Raw genomic sequence first — 21,045 nt, forward strand, 5'->3', positions numbered from 1 at the left:
GTTTGAACATTATGTAATAACTATTTCATTATACGCTTATAGAAAAGTCTTATTCGACGCGATAACAATCTATAAATTATTACCACCCGATCGTCATGGTTACTTGTGGACAAAAAGTAGATTAACTGATATAGTTAAGTTCGCTTTATATATACATGTCAAACGATCTCTCACACAGTGCTTTATGTCTTTCTCTCTCCCTTATGGTAAAATTTCTCTTATTTATTCCCGATATACATATATACTAAACAAATTAGATTGCTCTAAATAGTTTAACTGGTTACAAAATAACGAGTAATATTGTTGCTGTTTTATATGGAGAGTTGAAAAATTTGGAATATTTTAACTATACTGTTATATAGATATCTATTTTGCAGATTAGTGACTGACTATATGGGGAAAAAGAAGGAAAAAAAATGTGATTGCGATAAGTTGGTATGGCGGCGCCTCTGTGATAGTGATTGTCCTTTTTTTGTGTTTATTTTCCCTTGGTATCATATAAGCTATTACTAACATTACGACACGGTAATCAGGATTGATCTTGTTGCATTGTTAAAGTATGGGGCTTATATACAACCCGGGGCATTTTCAGTCTTTATACACCCAACTCTGCTTGCTACTGATATGGTTATTCGAGCGGCGCCGATAGTTGTTGGAATCATTGCCTCTCTACTGTAATTAGTCATATTTTTTTTTTCCTCTGTGGTCAAACGCTGTAGTGAAGGAGAGTATTCTAACAATTTTCGCTCCATTGATTCTGGAAAAAAATTTAGTTTACGGTTTTTTTTTTTTTGATTTCATTTCGCTATGGTGGTAGTGCTTTCAATGTATTAGGGCGTAATTTATTTCATTGTCAATAGTTTTGAAATTGACCTTCCGTTGACTCACTGGGTCATTTTGACCCGGATTAAGAACTAAGTTTAAATTATTAGTTTTATTTTGAAAGAATCGACTTAAGTGTTATTAAGAAGCATGATGATAAAGTTCGGGTCAAATTGACGGCGTGACAAAAAAGTCTGTCAACGGAGGGTTAAGAATTAGAAAATAAATAGCGTTTAGAATTTGGATAGTTTTCATTTGGGTGATTAACCTATTCTCCTTCTTAAAATAAAGAATTTAAACTATCGATTATTATTATAGCGAAAATAGTGAAATTCTATAATGAATTTAAAACTCTTATCTAAATTATTGAAATGGGTAATTGATTATTGGAAAATTACTGTGATATTAATTTTTTATGTAATATTTAAACGTGTTCCTTAAAAGCTTTTGGAAATAACCGATCGGACATTGGAATTGAAAGTAGTCTTATTAAAAATTAAGTGCATTTATAAACGGATTATAATTTAGAGGAATTTTTATGGTTTGTGCTTATTGAATTCTTTAAGGGATTAGAATAGTGACGTAAAAGAAATAGAAAAATAGCGGTTCATAATGCCTGGGGTTTTGGGATATTTTTTGTTTTTTTTACTATAATTTGTTTTAACACTTGATAGAATTCAACTAGACCTGTTTTTTGTTGTTGCATAATTTGTTACTGATTTCTTAACATACTCACACAGCATTCGACATTCGTTTAAAGACAGTCAAGGCTTGGCCTCGCAGTGTACACGCTGGTCCTGACCTCCTTACGATAGACTGTCATTAGGCACACTTTATATTGTGATTGTTCCTCACATTAATTTACAAACAACAGATTTCTAAATGACGGTTTAAATATGGTTAGATAAAAATGGGCAAAAAAAAATTTGAATTGTAAAAGCAGTGTCATTTAAATTGTGCAAGAATGGGAATATAAATGTGTAAAAACAGTAAAACAGTCTACTACAAATATATAGAAATAAGTAATAAATATACTGGTAATTTTTCGGACTTTTCATCCGAAAAGTTGCGTAATTTTTGATGTGTTTTTAATTTATTTTAACGGTAAATTAATTTACAATATGTAAATAAGTAGTTGAATCTTATATATACGATCAGAAAGAATGTCAAGCACAGTGTTTTTTTACGTTTATCATCAATTAAGATTACCGTTAGGGTTTTTAAATTTTACTTGATTAATTACACGAGACATTCCAATTAATAATGAAACATTGTTATTATCTGTTGCAGATATATACCCGAATGAACGGGCCAGTATTCATGCCAGTATGCCAATCAGATGCCAGTAGTTGAGCCAGTATCTGTCGTCAACAATATAAAGCCAGTTTCAAATAAAATTAATTTGGGGGATTCTATTTTGTTTCTTTAAGTTTATATAGATAGTGCTTTTTTGTAAAGTAATTAAAGTTTTCTTAATTATTATCGAGTGACTGTTAGTAAATTTAAAGTCAAGATATAATTAATTTTCTTTGAGTTTAATTAATAGTTTGGTAATTTTATATTTTTCTAAAGGGGACAGTGGACAAGAGAAGTGTAGTTTTTTCTGTTTTTTTGAAATTGTGAATTTGCAAATTCCTTCTTTTCTGGGATAAAGTTTAATGACAAGTACAAGATTTTGAGTTTTTTGTTTTGATAAGTGTATATGTGCTGGAAATAAAAAAAGTGCATATCTTCTGAATCGGCGGAAGGAAATAGACTCAGATTGAAACGGAGCGGTGGCTGGAAACGCTGACTTACTTCAGGAGCGCCAACCTGCAATCAAGGTTCATGGTTTTCATGGTGAGTTGCTCTATATGCAACTTTTGATTAATTTATTTATTATCGTGTACCAATTACTTTGGTATAATAATTGGATAATTTTTTGATATTTTCGGTAATATTTGGTATAATAATTCGATAATTTTGCGGAACATTTATTAAAAATTAATTAACTGATTCAATTTTTTATAGTAATAAATTTAATAATTTATTCAAAATTATTTAACTTATTAAATTTATAATTATAATAAATTAAAAAAATTACTATTTATTACAATCTTTTTTTAAATTAACAATTTTTTTTGACAATTGAATTGAATTATTATTTTAAATTACAAAAGGGTTTTTGTGGTCTAGTTTTTGCTTCTTGTGTGAATTTTTTTAAACATTGTTAAGTAGTAGTTGTATATATATTTTCTTTAATCTTGAAATGCTACAGAAAAGTATAAGTTAAACGAACTTGAAAACCGGATTAGCACACTTAAATGAATATTTATGAAGGTAATATTGCGTGTAAATTTATAAGTAAATGAACTCGTAATTTGTTTCATATCGTATATCCGCGACATTAAGAAAATCTGTAGCCAATTCGATTTAGTTTTTATTAATATAGCTTTTAAATTAATTGTGGCGCCACATTTCCTTACGAAAAGAATTTATCTCAATTTTTTCGTGAGCTAATAATATTATTTAACATACTTTACCTGATACCAAATCAACTGGCTGTAAATTTTTTAGTACTTTTTATTTATATTAAATTTTACTTTTTCCTTCATTTGTTCTTTATGAATTTTTTTACTTTTTTCTATTTTTGTTCCATTTTTATTATTTGTTTATCTTTATTTCAGTGTCTTGATTTATATATTTTTTATTTTATTATTTTATAGTTTCCTTTATTTATTTTCATTTTATTAGTTTAGTTTTTATTTGTTTATTTTCTGTTTGTTATTTTTAGCGTTCACTTTTTCTATATTTTGGGTTTTATTTTCATTTATTGTAATTTTTTTCAATTTTCAAAGTTGTTTTATTTTATTGAAAATAATTTCTACCTGGAAAGTTATTTTTCATTTACTGACGTACGAAACAGAATATTGTTAACATATTTATAACTGTCGTTTTTTGACTCTTGAAGACTTGAAGAAGCACTTTCTTTTCTTTCTTTTTTTTTTTTTTTGAATCGAATAAAAACACGTTGATTAGAGTCTTTTAAGTTTGGGAATCTTCTTGAGTTGTGTGTGCCAGATTCCCGGTGGGTGGTTCCAAAAATCCAATGAGTCTTTTAAGAGTTGATGGGTCGAGAGGTCAGTCAGCTGAGGACATTAATAATCTTTCATATAATCTTTAGGCGGGTGTGGCGAGTAAGTTAAACTCTCTTCCAGCTCATATTGCAACCACAACGGTCAAAGATATATTTACATGTGTTAAAAAAGAAAAAAGAAGAAAAATCGTCTCTTATATAGAATATCATCGTGTATACAAAACCAGTCGCATACAGTTCGTCGTGCGCAAAAAAAAAGAAAAGAAAAAAAAGAAGTACGCAGAAGAAAACAAAATAAGCGCGCGCATATCTTTTGCGGTAGACATTCGACGAGAGTCTTATTCTTTTATCAGATTCAGATATCTTTTCACTTTAACGTGTGTTGGCCCCTTTGACGAAATTATCTTTTTTTACACAAGATTCTTATCAACATTGAGCGGTAAATTAATTTTTCTGAGGTATATATACTACTACTACTTACAATGTGACCTAAAGAAAATATATGCCTTGCAATGAAGCACGAACATATCTTGATATAAAAGTCCGTACGGTAGTTAATTATATGTATAAAAAAGTTTTTGATAAATTGATAACTAACTTGATTATTGAGATGAGAGTCGTGTATGATTATCCAATTGATGTCGTGGGCTTTCTTTTTCCTGTTGAAACATCGGAGGAGGTTAAAAGGTTGAGGATTAGTTTATTGAATGTAGATATGGATTGATTTTATGGTTGACAAATATTTATAGATGAGGACGCTAATTTTTATATGAGAACGATAGTTTAGGATGATAGTTTATATGAAGATGATAGTTTTTATGAAGATGATAGTTTATATGAAGATAGTTTATATAAATGTTGCTAGTTTATTTAAATTTATATAAGAAAGGTTTGTTTGATTTATAATTACTGTGAATAATTGCGTTTAATTTGTTACATATGGTAAAGTTGGTTGATGCACTTGCATCACCACCTGCAGAGTCAAATCAGCATATATTTAACATCCGGCTGAATTTAATATTGTAATACGCGGGTAGTGTTAGTGTATATGAATCTGCATTTCGCTGGCAAACTATATTCGTAGATTCATTAATTTTCCTCGTAATACAAGAATTGGATTTGGTTGGTTTCAACTTCTGCAAAATTGGTACTGGCGAAAGCTTCTTGTTATCCTGATGTTCATTTAATTTCATCTGTAAATTTTTGCTGAATTAGAAATTTTGCCCGATTACATGTAAAGTCTTCAAAAATCTATTCAATAATAGCTGTCTTAAAATTGTTGCAAATTAATTTCGAGATTTCCTTTCTGCCTTAAAATAAGACTTTCTTTTTACTGAGCACACTGAAGCTTTTTCTTCGTTCAAGTTTATAATGAATAATGTATTTCAACTCAACACCTTATTTCTTTTTCACGACATGGTTTACAAAACAGTAGCGTGCAAAGTTGTGTATTAAAAAAAACAAATTCGAGCAAAATGATAAATTTGTTGATATATGGTATAACATTTTGAGGTTCCTGGTTGATTTATTAAAGAGCGCGACGATGAGTATACTCTCGAGATCTTGAAACTCACGCACCATATCTTCTTATTAAATTGAGTAGAGCGCAGCATCTCACATTTATGATTGGAAATCAGCCAGGTTTCACTTTGGCAAATTTATTATATTGATTATATCGATGTCACTTCCATAAATGGATGTTCTTTGATGTTTAAAAATATTTGTGACATACATTTTTCGTTGGTAATTGGTAATTTCGATGTTGAAGATTCTAATATTTTTAAATTTTGATACTTTTTTTTTAATGAATTCTTTGAAAAAAGAGTTTAAAGTTAATTTTGTAAAGAATATTTGAAATATTGGGATTATAAGTGTTTTACTTATTTATGTTTTTTGCTTCTTTAAAATATTCTCATCTATTTATGGATGTTTTGATTTCGATTTTGGAATATATAGAATTTTTACTTTTTTTTTGTTTAAAATATATTTTTATCCCTGGTAATATTTTTGTTGTCTCATTATTCATTTATTAGCAACACGAGTAGAATTGTAAATTGTGTTTGTGTATAGAAGAGAGGAAAATTCCGGTTTTCTTTATTGCTAGTTATTCTCTAGTTTTAAGTATTTCTCATTTTTCAAAAAAAAAAAGATGAACGTCCATACTTTTGATGTGCCATTAGATATGCTTCATGTGGGATATGGTGTATGATCAAATCGTCGATTGAAGAGGGTAATAAAACTTGGTGTCTCTGCAATCGGAGCTTCCTTTTGTCACGCCCATCATTATTCATTAGAGATTTTTTTTCTCTCTTTGTTTTTTTTCCTTCTTCTTTTTAAAGGCGAATGGAAAAAAACCAAATGGACAATGAAAAAGACGAATGAAATGGATGTGAATAATACTCGGTGGTCACGTTAGGAGTTTATTCGTGTGGTTTTACGAGCGATAGATTAAATACGGTAAATCATTGATTCCTTTTGCTACTAGAAATGTGTCTTGTGTGCGGATATATCGTTTTGCGGTGTTTGGGAATCGATATCCTTTAAGTTGTAATGGAGGAGGGGAATTTGTTTGGAAGAGACACCTACAATTTTCTTTTTATTATGTGCAATAAAGTCTTGTAACAAGAAGTATTATACGCTCAGAAGAAAATTTATTTGAAACGACCAAATTTTGTTTGAATCAAGTAAATGCTAAAATTTATTAAATTAAACCAAATCAAATAAATATTTAGTTGGGTTAAAGAAACTCTTTTTTTACATGTACCTAAAAATTTTATTTTATTTTACCTAATAATAAGGTATAAATTTTACTTATTTTAAATAAAATAGAACATTTGATTGAAATATAATTTTTTTGAGTTTAGTAGTTTTTGGTTTAATTGTTCTGTGATGGATTTTCGTTGCACCAAAATAAATTAATGTCACTTGGGATGTGAAAATATATATATATATATGGTTGTCGTATGGATTGTATTTCTTTAGACTGTGGAGCGCGCGATTTGCACACGCGGCCACATTTACAGGTTCTCGTTTCTCTGACGTATACACTCTATATGTGCAACCAAGTGGGCGGCAAAACAGACACACGTGCATCACGGTCTCTCGCGACGTACGCGCAAAAACTGATTAGAATGCAGCTCTGAGAATATCGTTCAATGACAAGAAAATTCTCTTTGCTAGCGTCTGCAGAAAATATATGTGTTTGTGTTGTATTCGGATTTGTTTGGTCTTGTTTCTTTTCATTTGTATAGTCATCAAATTTATTTAGTGGATTTTTTTATGTACAAAGTTTAATTCTTATTTTTATTACGGTGAATGTTAATTTTACTAACTAGTAAATTTTACTAATTGTAAAAATTTACTTCGGGAATAGTAAAATTTAGTCCTTAAATAATAAAAATTGATAGTAAGGCGCATAAATTTTAGACAGCTTAGGTTACCGTGTGTAAGTATAGTAACAGTTACTATACTTTTTTTACTGTTTCCTAAATAAATTTTGCTTCACGTCTGTAGTACATTTTACTCATTTTTACTAAAATTAATGTTTTGTATATAGTAAACAGTAAAAAGTACCTACATAGAAAATAATAAAATTGATTATGGAAATAGTAAAATTGATTAGGTATATAGTTAAAATTGTCTGAAGAAATGAGCAGAAATTCCTGACAGTGCAGATTTTACTATAAAAGTATAGTAAAAGTTACTTTTTTCCCTGTTTGTTAACACTGTGATAGTCATGAGAATTTATTTGTTAATTTAATTCAAAATCGAATAGTAAATATTATTTTAGGTTTCATTGTTTGTTTTTCTTCTTCTTGAAAATAAATACACATTTTTAAAAAGTTTGAGCCTTATAACGATTTTAATAACAGAATAAGTATCACTCTTATTGATGATGCGTTTTATTGCCATGTTGTGTCATTGATGTTAATGAATTATCTCAATTTAGAAGCAGCTCCGATAAAATCTAGAACTGTTTTGTCATTATGCAACAAACTCTGTTAAGATATTTTTATACCGCGTCGACTAGATGGAAAGGAACACGCCCCCATTGTCACAAGATATTCTTGTTCACGTAAGACATTACTTGGAATAATCGATCTAATTGTAACTGTCAATATGTGATATCATATATCGGGTAGACTATTTTTTGTTTTTGAAAAATTATTCTATTTTTCTTATTTAATTTTTTTTTGCGAATTAGTAATTAATATATGGAGCAATTATTATTGTGTAATGGTGATAATTCCTTTATGTTTGAATTATTAATGTTGCAAAAAAGAAGCAGAAAAAGTTAATTTACTTTGAGGGGAAAAATCAGTAGATACACATTTAGTTTTATTTTAGTTTATAGTTAAGAGGTTTGTTATAATTAGTGGTAGTTACAAATAATAGTTACAATCACTGGTTGTTACAATTACTAGTAGTTACAATTAGTTCTGTTATATTTAGAGCAAAATTATATCTAGTAACAGTTACAATATCTGATTTATAATTGTAAGTAATTACATTTTGTGGTACTTGCAACTCAATAGTAGTTACAATCACAACTTGTTTATTTGGTGGCAGTTGCAATTTACTTAGTTTAGTTACGATATAGTTACAATTCGGTTAGTGTTGTCGCATTTTGTAGTAATCTAAGATGATATTTAAATATTTCTACTGATTTACGATACTTTGGAGTTTCAATAAATCGAAAGCGAAAAGCGACTCGCTTATTTTGGTTCAATTTTGCAAGAGAGTTCACAATGTTGCAGAGGTCAAAGAACAATCATTTAAACAACTTCTTTTTTGCCCATATATTGCTAGAGTAAATTGAGGTATTTTAATTTACGAATACCGTTAATGTCAACGCTTCGAGAGTGCTAAAGTCGAAAGCGAAAAGTTTAGAGTCGACGTAAATTTCTTTTGGTGTTAAAGAGGTGCCAAATTTTTAAATTGCTACGTTAAGAGGCTTCATGCTTTTCAAGATATATAATTTTGTAATATAATAGTGAAATTTATCACTCGCAAAAAAAGAAATGATAATATGAAATGAAGACAATTGCAAACATCAATTTTTTATTTCAAGGTGTTGGAAAAATTACCTTCTTTTTGCAAATTCTATTATTATCCTTCTTGATTCTTCTTCTTGATTTATTTTCTTAAAAAAGGTTCTCCTTTTTAAATGATGGCATTTAAAAATTGTCATTCTTTATTGAAAATGATTTAAAATTTTGTTATAAATAGTCTTTAATAACTGTTGATTTTGCTGAAAGATATTTCCATATACGCGATTTCAAATAAATACCAAGAGATGCTTCCTTACAATTTCTTTTCGTTCGATGTTATTCCATTGGTTTTTATCTGAATCACATGGCAATAATTTTTGAGTAATAAAATCTCTAGTGGAATCTCTCTCTCGCTGCAGTGAATTTGAGAAAAATATAAATTGCTGTATGCATTGTATGCAAATAATCGAAAGACAGGTACTTGAGGAACTCCGGGGGAGAAACTGCATTAAATACATAGTGAATGTTAATTTTATAATATAGCTTGTAAATAGAGAGGGTTTTCGTTAAATAAAACGAATCTCTTTGAGTAGTCACAAACTAATGAGTATATTTCTCTGGTTATATTCATTTACCTGTGAAAGGATTCCCTCTCGATTACATTCAAATGCTTCAAGTTACAATAAGACTTTCCTCATTTTTTTTAATTCTGCTTCTTATTAATTCTATTTTTGGGTGCTTTTCTATTATATTTCTATTTGAATTATTTTAATTGAAGGAGATATAAAGGTGTCTTTATTTTAATTGATATATTTAATTAGGTCCCTCAAATACAAGTTTCGTTTGAGAAAATTCTTTCGTTTCTAGTAAAATTTGTCATGTTTTGAAATGAAGAAAGGTGTTAATTGAAAAAAATGTTTATGGTGAAAATATATTAATTTCGTAATGTATATAATTTATTTTTCATGTTGAGGAAGTTTATGAAGTTGACATTTTTATGATTACACACGATCACAATATTGCCGCACATTGTAAGTCAACTGGATTTTGAATTTCAATCTCTTGGAAGATTCAATAAAACTTGAGCACCCGTGTTAAACAACGCTTTTAAATTCTCTTTTCGTTCTTCGATAAAGCGAGATTCACCACAACTTTATTTGCATAACGGGTTCATAATCCGCGCAATTCTCCATTATATCTCGAATGCGTAATGATCGATTTGCCTCTGAATTACGAACCAACTTTGAAATATATATATATATAGTACACTTTCATTATGGTTTTTAATTTCATCAAATTATATATATATATATATATATAGTGTATATCGATTATCGTTTGAAATAGAAAATAATTCAAAGGGGATTTGTTGGGAAAAAAAATTCTTTTCTTTTTTTGGATAATTAATAAACGTTTTGTTCTTCTTTAATGAACTTTTTTATCTTGTTGAATTGTTTTGTTCTTCTTTGATCGACTGTTCGTTTTTTAATGACGGGTTTTTCTTTATTGCTTTTTAGTGTTGTTTTATAATTTGGTTTTTATTCTGTTTTTTAATTTCGTTTTTAATTTTGTTTTTAATTTTTAATTTTGTTTATTAATTGAGCTTTTAATTTTGTTTCTCTAATGGTCTTTTGGTAATGTCGTTTCTCTAATGACATTTTTTTAAATGTTGTTTTCTTCTTGATTTGATTTTTTAGACTATTTACCATTAATTTGAATGGATCAAATTTTCGTGTTTTATCTTTCGAAGATGAATGTTGGCAATTATTTGATATAAATGTGAATAGTTGAAAATTCTGTTTTAAATTGATCAATATTTCTTTGTACTATTTTTAGACGTTGTCATAGCGATATGGATGTGATCGTAAACAGTCATTATTGCCAAACTTGTGCCGCTCTAAAATTATTATTGCATAGCCTGTTTAAAATTGTACACCTAATGGAGAAACAATAACCAAGTAGTCGTAACAGGAAGTATTAAAGCTTCGAGTACACACTTTTAATAAATATATGTATACTTGTAGTCACGATTGATTATTCTGCATAGAATTATTAATTTTTTTACAACTACTCTTTCGAAACAAATACTCCTTAGTTGCAAGGCACTTATTATTATTAAAAGGGTTAATTATAAAGTGTAAACATCCACAGGGGTTAGTAACAATTTTCTTCTTATTTTCAACTATCTTCTATTTTCAAAAAATGTTGATACTTAAAACATTCGATAAATGAAATCCTCGATAATTTGATAATGATTGTTTTTGTTAATTATAAATAGTGAAAAATAAAAATAGTTTCTCTTTGCAAAAGCAAAAATAATAGTAATATTAATAATAACAGTAATTATAAAGAATGATAATAATAATAAAAAAAAAAATAATAATAATAATAATAATAATAGTAATATAATTGAAGAAGTATAACGAAGGAAAGTAAAGAATAGTGAACTTATCAGTTTTTGGCAAAAGCCGGTGGTTTCTTTCTCTGTTTCTCTTGGGTGGATATTGCATGGATTTAGAGTAGGATATTTGCGGCTGGTTTGAGGTCCACTCCCACAAAAAAAGTAACAACAAAAGGCACAACTAAAAATGTCGCGAACTCGAGCCGTTGAACATAACTTGAAATAATAAAAAAGGAAAAAAAAATAAAAGAAAAAAAAAGAGGCGAAGAACCGGTTACACTCTACCAAAACCGGAAAGATTTCTTCCGTACGATGTCGTCCGAAACGGACAAATGGGACGAGGAGGTAGTTGAGCCATTGGAACTTGTGCTAAAACAAAAAAAAACCTTCACGAAAATTGCAAAGCAAACTGAATGAAAAATGATGAATTATTAAAAACATGACGTCAATTGCGAATTGAAGCAATATAATTGACTCTTGAGTTTTTGGGGAAAGAAGATTTTTTTTTCATGAAAAAAATACGATGACGGTTTTTAATAAAATTGAGTATTAATTTTATTTTAATATATCATAATTATTGATAAATATGTTCGTACAAATATATACTCACAGAGAGTGTTTAATCATAATTTTTTTTCGGGGGCATTTATTATTTATGGAGTACTGCTAAAAGATTGATGGTAGTTTTGCCAAAAGCTATACATATATACATATATATGTTTTAAATGTCTGTTTGCCATTGGCCATTTTGGGCGTTTCAATCTTTAGCGATTATTTTTATCGACAATTTTTCAGTGACAGAACACCCATGAATGGCTGATACGGATAAACTTGTAATTATTGCATATATTGCTAATAAATGTGATTATCTGAAAAGTCATTCGGGACAAATTGTCCTGTCACACATATTATATGAATCATTGGGGAATAATTAACGGAAAAATTTGATTTATGAAGGTAATTTTTTTATGAAATTCGTTTCCTTTTTTGAGAGGAAGAATTATTTAGAAGGTGAATTTAAAATTTGGTTAGAACAGTAAAAACATTGTAAAAAAGGATTAGAATTTTTTAATTCTAATTTGTAAACTCTAAATTTTACTCCCTTTGCTTTAATTCCAAAAGAGTGTTTACTCCCTTAGGCGTTGCAATTATTAATGACAGTTTCAAAAGCTGCAGCTTGACAGCAAATTTTGTACAATGAGTTTAGTTAGTTTAGTTAGTTTAGTTAGTTAAAATTGTGTTAAATTAAAGAAAGGGTTAAAAATAGTACATATATTCTCTGGATGAAAAATAAAAAATACAAAAAGTGTGCTAGTGTAATAAAATGAGTGATATTCATCAAGTCAAAGCACTATAGAGAGAAGGAGAGTGAGAAAGAGAGACACGTCATAAGTAGTAGTAGTATCATTGCCCAGCATTCTCATTATACCCTCTGCGAACCGGCACGAGGTCAACGTTCTGGTCCCTCTTAATCGCTTCTGGTTGCATGTGCAAGCACTTCTCGGGTCTACTGTTACACCCAACAACGCTTTAGTACCAAAGGCGATCATCCAGACCCGAGTGTCGACAACGCAGCATCAGCAACAATGAGAGCTTCAAAAGCTGCTACTTGTCAGCACATCCTCATAATTTCAAGCCAAGTAACAATAGAACATGACAAAAAGTCGTAATCGCAGAGACGTACGTTTTGTATCACTTCTCGCACTGAGAATAATCAAAATTATTAATCATGTTTGTATTTATTTTGGTTTCTTTAATTGTTTCTTTTTTTGGCTCCTGGATTTTTGGACTTATTAGGTTTTGCATCAAAGAGAGAATTTTCGTAAATTTTTATAAGTTGGGATCATTAAGATTTTTATGATTAGTGGCAGATGTTAATAGTAATATTAGCTTTCGACTACTGGTAGTTGCAATTGATTAAATAAATAGTTATATTTGGTTAAAATTAATTTCAGTTACTATTTTTGATAGTTCAACTTACTGGTAGTTACAATTACTGGTGATTAGAATTTCTAGTAGTTGAAGTTACTAGTGGTTGCAATTATTGGTGGTTTCAATTACTTGTGACTACAACTAGTAGTGATTGCAATTAGTGGTGGTTACAATTAGTCAGTAGTTACAATTGGTTGCAGTTACATTAAGTGATAGCTTAAATTTGTGTTAGCTATAATTGTTAGTAATTACAATTAATTATACTCACAATAATTGGTGTTTGAAATAGAAATTAAATTCAGTTGTTATTTAATTGTAGCTGCAATATTAATGGTTGTAATAATTAGTGTTAATTACAATTCCGTTTACAATTTAGACAAATCAAATTTATTGATACATACAATCAGCAGTTTAAATTTATGATAGTGTAGTCATCCAGATATTTTTAAATGTGGTTACATTTTTTTTAATTACAGTCGGTATTATTTACAAATTTACAATCTGTTGTTATTGTTGCTTCAATATTGACGTTAGTTGTCATAATTACGTAGAGTTTTATAATTTTCCTTCATTACTTTTTTTCTTTAATAAAAGCCGCGACAACAATATAAAAATCGTTAAAATAATTGGTTTTTATGAGAATAAAACTGAAAATGGCAATAAAAAAGAAATTGAGATTGTAGAATGAGTGCAGCTGACTGTTGACGATGGATATTTTGCTATGGTTGAGTTAAAGCTCTCGTAAAATGGAGAGACGCATTGGTCATCCAGATGCAGTTTTAGATTGCGTTTCCTTCATTGAAATTGAGTTTAAATAGGCAATCGGAAGGTCAACAGCCATAAGAGGTATGTCAAGCGCGTTCTTTCCCAAGACAGAAAATGAAACAAGAGAGATGAACATATATATACATACACACACAGCCGATGAGCTAATCTCATAGAAACTCTATTTGAGTAAATCTATCTCTTGACATGCGTTTATAAACCTCATCTCTTATCAAGATGTATCTTCTTTCGTTTAATGGAAAAAAAATGGCAAAAAAATATTTTTTTTCTACACAAATACTCCCTTACGTCATTTTATTTATTCAAAATAGAAAGGCGTGACTTATAAGTGAAAGTCATGATAAAGCGGGTGTAATTCGGTTCAGAAATTCCTTTCTATCGAGTCATTAATCCAAAGTTTAATATTATATTACAATCTTAACAATGTGAGTCACAACATTTTTCTGAAATAATTGGATTGATAATGTCCCCAATTTTTGAAACGACGTGATTTCAGACAGAAATAGAATATTATTAGTTCTTTCTGAAAATCGACTTAAATTAAAGTCGTCTAAGAAAAAATTATTATTATTATTATTATTATTATATAGTTTTTTTATACCTTGAAAGACAATTAGATAGTGATAAATTATCTGCTAGTTGCACCCCCTCAGTACAGGAATAATTGACGATTAATTGTTGATTCGAAGTTTAAAATTAATTTAGATTATATACAATTGAATTAGCTGAACGAGAAAAATTATAAAAATACTTTTTTTTGTGCAATAAACCATAAAGAGTGTAATTGTAAAGAGAAATAGTGCAATTAGTGACACTTGATGTGATAAACGGGAGAAAATGTTAACAAAGCATTTTATAATAATAGTTGGCGCAATAAAAAATAATTAAACGCATATTACAACATTTATTCATGTAGATGCGAGTAACGTGATAATTATAACATTTAGCGAGCATTAACCTCGATTGGTCGTGCATTAATCCTCGCAGTTCCCCACGTGAAATGTATATCTTTCTCATGAGATACCATATTATTACAAAAGTAAACACCCAACGTGATCGTTATTATGTTTAACAGACACGCGAAAAAAAATGATGTCCAAAATAAAAAAAATTGGTTCTTTTTGAATATTTTTTTGTTTTGTTTTTTTTTTTGTTTGAAGTATGTTGTAAATAATATTGAACGCAGTGGACAGCCCTTAACGAGAATAAGATCGATCAACGTCAATTTATTATTCGTCTCAAGCTCATAAAAGAAAGTGCACAAGTGCCACTGTCTATCATCAGTTGGATCATGCGACGCCAACAACCGGTGCTCTGATTAAGAAACAAATAATGCATACGGACTTGTGTGTTGCTTTTTTAAATTGATTGCAAGTCATAATCATTTCGTGATGTTGATTTTTACGATCTTTTCAAAGTGCAAGAAACTTTAATTAAAAGTAATTTTTATCGATGCTGTTTTTTGACGGGACTTTACGATATAATTTTGAAAGTGAGAAAAAAATTTAATTTGGATCATTTTTTATTGAATAATTTTGGAAGAAAATTGTTGACATTGAATTGAATTTTTTGGATTTTTAAGGAAGAATTTTTTTCTCCTTATTAAAAAGCAAACAAAACCTGACGGTTTTGTTAGCTTTTTAATAAGGAGAAAAGAATTTTAATTTAACTACACAAACAGTAAATATATTCAGTAGTTGACGTGGAATAGATTGCAGAAAACTAAGAATAACAAAATGGTATGGAGAAAAGAATAGAGAGAGGTGAATAAATGTGCGTGCAATAGGTTGTATACATTTTCGCAGCTATACACATTCAAATATATAGTATAACTCTCATGTGACACGCGGAAACATTCATCCACTTTATTAATCCAGTGCCCCCCAACTGAGTTTTGTATTAGTAGCTGTGTATTACGTGTCGTGATCACTGTGCGGAAACTGAGAGGCGTTAACAGTTTGACAGGTTAATTTGTCAAATGATCACCTATATTTGATTCAGGATTCTTGTCTTCTTATATAGTTTATTTTTGTGTCTAGGAAATAGATTATCATTAAAGAGAGAGAATATAGGTAGAATTATAATTGTAAGATTTTTCTCCTACACTGGGAGAAAAAAATAGAAAGGGATAACCATTTTTTTCAAAATAATTTTGACTTATTATGGTTATTTATTGGTTGGGGTAACAATCTTTATTAGTAAACACCTATTTTATGAGCTGATTTAACTGTTTTTTTTGTCTACTTATTTAGTTAGTTATCTTACTAATTAAATAGTAGTCATAACGAATCTTTTCTCTCAGTTCGTAATTCTAATTATAAAATTCTAATCGGATATTAGATTAGAAATTATTATTATGATTTCTATTATTGATAGAATTATGTAATTCCCTTTAGTCAGGTAAAATTGTTTATATTTATATATTAGATTGAGTTTATATTATTTAATAGCGAAATGAAGTGAGATGCCATAGATTCCAACTTGACAAACGATTCAATTATGGTCGCGATTGACAATTAATGTTAGCGCCGATATAGAGACTTCTTTCCCAGTTGGGAATTAAGTTAATTGTCCGAAGGGAGAGGATGTTTGTGTCTCTTGTGTTTATACACTAATACCTTTATCCCTGCTATAGAGTGTGGTTGCAACTCTTGGAGCGTTATTCCTTTCGTAGAAAATGTTAATTTTAATGGCAATTCTCTCTTGTTGTTTAAAGGATAATGCGAGCGTATAGAATCTGCACGCGATCAAACGATGAACAAACATAACGGTTTTTGATGATGCTCTACTGTACGAAAAGCAGCAGCCCACTTGGTATACTTTTTATTGTTTGTGCATAAGTGACGTCCTTGTGCATTACGGCAAACTGGCACTTTAGAACTCGCTCGTATTTAGTGGTTTTTAAAATATTGTTTGGAATTTTTTAAGTATTCCTTAGCAACCGTTAGTGTATCAATGATTTATATAGTAACCGGTACTATATCAATTGTTTGTATAGCAGCCGTTGCTATATTAACGGATTCTATAGCAACCATTACTATAGCAGCGGTTGATATAGCAACCGTTACTATAAAAGCGCCAGCGGTTTCCATAGCAACCGTTACTATAGCAGCGGGGTTGCTATAGTAACAGTAACCTCAGCAACGGTTTGCCAAGTAACTGTCGCCATAGCAAATTATAGTAAAGACTCTAAAGAATAAATTGTTAGGTGCTGATATTTGTCTTGATTGATCCGTTATTTTTGAGAAACTCCATAAAGAATTGAGTTTGTTTATATTACTGTTTTATTGAAATTTGAATCCGCATATGTTCGGTAAAATTGTCAATGTGACACTTGATAGATGAATCCCGTCACGCGCGTCTATCGTGCGTGTACTTATGCGGGATCTAAGTATACTCGTGAGTGGGAATAAATTACATCGCCTACGTTTTCTGACGAAGCGTGAACTGGTCAAAAGAGTGCTTGACTTGAATAAAACGGTAGCAAACATTGACGACGACGACGCCTCTATCAAGTACTTGCAAACAGATTTGAAGTTTTTTTGAAATTTTATTTTCTACTCTACCTCTTTTATTAATTCTTTTGAGTTTTGTATTTTTAGAAGTGTTTTAGATAAGCATTACGTCTAGTGAAGCGTTTGCATTTTTTATTATGCGTATTATCAATATGCAATTATATAATTCATAAAATATTAATATTCTGTTAGCTTTTAATATTTTTGAAGTAAGTTTTACTACTGTCGGAGTCCATTTAAGATTTAACCTAAGATCTTTATCTTAATCCGGCAAGGGATTTTAGTTAGTCCACATGATACCAGGATCCTTGCCGGATCTTAAATTTTACTCTTTTTTGCAAAAATGTACTTCGAACGTAACAAATTTTACTCCGAAGATAGTAAAATTTGCCAGAAATTTTTAGTAAAAGTCCCTCTAGTATTACTATTATTATGCTATCATTATTATATTATTATATTAATCGTTTGTCAAATAATATATTAAATTTATTAAAACAATATATTATTTGACAAACGATTCCTCAATTAGTACAATGATGATAAATTGTTATTTTTTTTCGGTGACACTTCCTTCGCTCATCGTTAAAATTTCGTCGGGGTGTTGGTAATGCGTGCGAAGTATGAATAACAAATAAGTGTGCATAGAAATTGTTCTAGAGTGTTTTATATACTTGGGCTATGAAACGATTAATCTAAATCTCGAAGGCCAAAGAGCCAATTTAATCGCAGTGATTGTTCATGGCAATTGGGATGTGATAGTGCAGGTTGTTTGAACAGAAGGGAGTGCACGCTCTGTCGGTCTGAGATATACATAGGTAGAGAGACAGAGAGTGAGTGAGAGAGAGAGGCCTTCTGCCGGATATGGTTCGCCGGAAGTTAGGGGGACTCCAACCATCGACACGCACCATGGACCTTAACTCGAAGCCATATAGTGTACTTCGCGATTCACAGTAGCGGCTTTAAATACCTTTACCGAAAAATTCATCGTCATCTTTCCGTCATCGACCTTTCCGGTTTTGTTTCGTCCTCTTCATTTTTCTCAGTAAAGACTCTGTCTGCAATTTTTTTCTTCTTTCTTTCTTTCTTTCTCCATTCATTCTCCAGACGGAGTTTTGTGTTCGATTGGAAATAAAATTTATTCTCCTTTTTTCTACGATTGGCAATTTTTACTATACTTGTAAGAGAGACTCGTGTGAAAAATACTGCCGCATTGGATCAAGGAGGAAAAAAATTTGGCACAGGACAAAATGATAAATGAATGCAGGGAGTTTTATCATATCTGGTTTATCATCCAGGTCTTTGCTTGTAAAAGATCTGTCTTAGTTTTCTATAAGTCTGTATAAATAATTCATTTGAGGAATTTATTGTTTATTTTTCTAGGGTAAACATTTATAATTAAAAAACGGTTTCAACAAAGAGAGGAGAAATTTTGTTTGTTTCTTTCTATTCAAGAAAAAAGAATTGTGAAAATTTTGTTCGCGGGATGGTATTGTCGAATAGTTGTATGTTATAAGTGTATGCGTGTACACTATTAGAATGTTATTGTTCACGATATTATCATATATTCAAAGAGCTAAAGTGGAATCCATTATCTATGACTATGCAACTGCTTAACCCTTTGGCGTGTGTGGAAACTTTAGTCTTTGATACTCTTGCGATAAGTTTCGTCACAAGTTCATGGTGCATCCTTCGTGCACGTGCGTGTATATAAATGCATTCTCGACATTAAAGTAACGCCCGTAACTTGGTATACACACGATTATAACGCGTGCAACAAACTGCGCAGTTGAGCGACAAGACACGCCTTTTCATGTGTCGCATGATACGCTGCCTGCTTTGACCGCACAACGGGTGACTCGACAATTTGCAATTTTTCTCTTTTTTTCGTTGCTGCTTTCAACTATATATACGAAAACTTTCGGAACTGAGGAATTAAAACTAATGTAGTGAGGAAGCAATCAATTTATTTAATTCTCTTTTATCTTTTTTGAACTTCATGTGGAGGTTTGTAAGCTCGAAGTAAATTTTAGTTAGCAGAATTTTTATTTGCCGAAATTTTTACCTAGCAGAATTTTTATCTAAAGGAATACAAAATGAGCAAAAATTTCAATTTCTAGAATTCTAATTTCAGGGAAATTATATTTTCACGAATGAAAATTGGAATTATTAAAATTTACTTTGAAAATGGTAAAAGAAACTTAAAAAACGAGCAGAACTTCTAGAGTCTAGCTTTCTTGGCAAATGATAAAATTAAAATTATATTTTTGTCCTTGCTCGAAGAAAAGAGATAAAAATTTATCAGACTTGTCTAGCATCTAAACTTTTTAATATCCTATTTCCGACATGTCAATAAACGTAACTTGAGTCATGCATTTCACTATATTAGATGATGGATAAATTAAATTAGACGCTGTTTAAAATACCAATATAATATAGTGTGTAAGATTAATGGATCTAGAGACGAAAATGCGTTAGATAGTTTGAGTTTCTAATTCATCATTTCAATTAATTTGACTCGAAATTCCATAGATAAATGTCGTATATTAAAATATTTATATAATATTTATGGTTTTGATGGTTTATTGAAAACAGTGGCTCTTGTAGAAATTTTGATTATCTTGTGTGTCATCCTCTTAATTTTGAATGAGGAATTTGTGTTCCCCTTTTTCGAGAGATTAAGCAATTACTGATTGAGAATTTATTACCGTTCGGAGATTAAGAATCCATTAACTTTCGCTGATTGAGAAACTATTTTTTTTACGTGAATGTTGTAAATTTTTGTAAATGTTTATAAATGTTGTCAATGCTTGTAAATGTTTGTAAATATTTATAGAGACCTGTAAATGTTTGTTAATGTTGTACATGTTTCTAAATGTTTAGAAGTGTTTGTAAATGTTAAATGTGTTTGTAAATATTTATAAATGTCTGTAAGTGTGTGTAAATTTTTGTAAATATTTATAAACGTCTGTAAATGTTTGTAAAGTTTCAGAAAAATGTCAGACATGTCTTTTAGAAAATCTTTTTGAAGAAGATATGTGAGATAAGTGGTTTATTGTTTTGATGTACTTTTCGTTATTTATAAACTTCTGTTTTCCACGTGCCGTTATAATTATGTAACGTTTCTATTTACTTATTCACTTGTTGGCTTCTTTTTGAGTCTAATAGGGAACGTATCATCACTTGCGTCTCCTCTCACTGTCATGTGGTACATAATCTACATTCAGTATAACAGCCTTCACCTCAATTCAATGGGTGTTTCCGCTCTGGTACATGAGCATTATTTTAATGATTAAGAAGATTTAATGTCACTTAAGCCATTTTTATTCTAAACACCTCATTTTGATATGATACTGACAGTAATAATTTAGTTGAGATTTACTATATTGAAATAGTAACATTTTGTAATTTACTATTTTGTAATTACTATTTTCTAAGAGTAATATTTTGATATACAATACTATATTGAAATAGTTTTTTGCTAAAAGTTTTAAGAGGTAGCAAGCAACTTACGTAAAAAAGGAG

The 21,045-nt window shown here is 29.8% G+C and overlaps 1 protein-coding gene across 4 annotated transcripts in view; it reads left to right on the forward strand.

Annotated features, from left to right (window-relative positions):
- The window catches only part of LOC122506950 (Krueppel-like factor 3), a 461,038-nt gene that overhangs the window by 26,441 nt on the left and 413,552 nt on the right, over positions 1-21,045 (forward strand). For all 4 annotated transcript variants that reach the window (XM_043619413.1, XM_043619406.1, XM_043619419.1 and 1 more), the window contains exon 2: positions 2,113-2,661. In XM_043619413.1, the coding sequence (XP_043475348.1) occupies positions 2,650-2,661 (12 nt within the window). In that variant the 5' untranslated portion in view covers positions 2,113-2,649. The remainder of the gene's footprint in view (positions 1-2,112; positions 2,662-21,045) is intronic.

The sequence above is a fragment of the Leptopilina heterotoma genome, unplaced genomic scaffold (genome assembly GCF_015476425.1).
Source record: "Leptopilina heterotoma isolate Lh14 unplaced genomic scaffold, ASM1547642v1 Lhet_114, whole genome shotgun sequence".
Classification (NCBI taxonomy): Eukaryota; Metazoa; Arthropoda; class Insecta; order Hymenoptera; family Figitidae; genus Leptopilina; species Leptopilina heterotoma.